Source organism: Protobothrops mucrosquamatus, unplaced genomic scaffold (assembly GCF_001527695.2).
Source record: "Protobothrops mucrosquamatus isolate PMUCROS unplaced genomic scaffold, P.Mucros_1.0 scaffold_149, whole genome shotgun sequence".
Taxonomy (NCBI): domain Eukaryota; kingdom Metazoa; phylum Chordata; class Lepidosauria; order Squamata; family Viperidae; genus Protobothrops; species Protobothrops mucrosquamatus.
Window position 1 is genome coordinate 1247480 of NW_015386225.1, and position 1349 is coordinate 1248828.

The 1349-nt window shown below is 46.8% G+C and overlaps 1 protein-coding gene across 1 annotated transcript in view; it reads left to right on the forward strand.

Annotated features, from left to right (window-relative positions):
• The window catches only part of IFNAR1 (interferon alpha and beta receptor subunit 1), a 22349-nt gene continuing 21000 nt past the window's right edge, over window positions 1–1349 (forward strand). Inside the window, exon 1 of the mRNA XM_015819542.1 lies at window positions 1–153. Coding sequence (XP_015675028.1) covers window positions 90–153 — 64 coding nt within the window. The 5' untranslated portion in view covers window positions 1–89. The remainder of the gene's footprint in view (window positions 154–1349) is intronic.

Consider the following 1349-nt stretch of genomic DNA (forward strand, 5'->3'; position numbering starts at 1 on the left):
GGGCAAGGCCACAATAGCAGCCGGAGATGATCGGAGTTAGTCCATGGCTACTCGTATCGCTTCGGAACGGCGCTTAGCTGGAGCGAGGCATGGAAGGGGCGAGCCTGTGGTTTGTGGTGGCAGCCGTGCTGAGAATGGGGTCGAGGACTTCGGGTAGGTTCCTTCATCTTTCTCCTTTCTGGTCTGCTTTTAATGCCGTCTCGTAAAGAGATGGAATTGGTGCCCTTTTGGATGTAACGGATAACAGAACAAGCGAGTTGGAAGGGACCTTGGAGGTCTTCTAGTCCAACCCCTTTCTCAGGCAGAAAACGCTATACAGTTTCAGACAAATGGCTGTCCGATCTCTTCTTAAAAATACCAGTGCTGGAGCACCCACAACTTCTGAGTTGTAGAACACTGGTTAATTGTTCTCACTGTCAGGAAATTTCTCCTTACTTCTAGGTTGCTTCTCTCCTTGATTAGTTTCCACCCGTTGCTTCTTGTCCTGCCTTCAGCTGCTTTGGAGAATAGCTTGACTCCCTCTTCTCTGTGGCAAATATATTATAGCCAACACTCCAGAAGACAGGCTTAGGATACAGGAGGACCTGGACGGACTTGAACACTGGGCGCTATCTAACAAAATGAAATTCAGTGGTGAAAAAAGTAAGGTTCTACATTTAGGCAAGAAAAATCAAATGTATAGGTATAGTATAGGGGGTACCTTGCTCAATAGTAGTAACTGTGAGAGGGATCTTGGAGTTCTAGTGGACAATCACTTAAATATGAGCCAGCAGTGTGCTGCAGCTGCCAAAAAAGCCAACGTGGTGCTGGGCTGCATTAACAGAGGGATAGAATCAAGATCACGTGACGTATTAATGCCACTTTACAATGCCTTAGTAAGGCCACACTTGGAATACTGCATCCAGTTTTGGTCACCACGATGTAAAAAAGATGCTGAAACTCTAGAAAGAGTACAGAGAAGAGCAACAAAGATGATTAGGGGACTGGAGGCTAAAGCATATAAGGAAAGGCTGCTGGAATTGGGTATGTCTAGTTTAACGAAGAGAAGGACGAGGGGGGACATGATAGCAGCGTTCCAATATCTCAGGGGCTGCCACAAAGAAGAGGGAGTCAAGCTATTCTCCAAGGCACCTGAAGGCAGGACGAGAAACAACGGATGGAAACTGATCAAGGAGAGAAGCAACTTAGAACTAAGGAGAAACTTCCTGACAGTTAGAACAATTAACCAGTGGAACAACCTGCCTCCAGAAGCGGTGAATGCTCCAACACTGGAAGTTTTTAAGAAGAGACTGGACAGCCATTTGTCTGAAATGGTGTAGGGTTCCTGCCTGAGCAGGGGGTTGGACTCG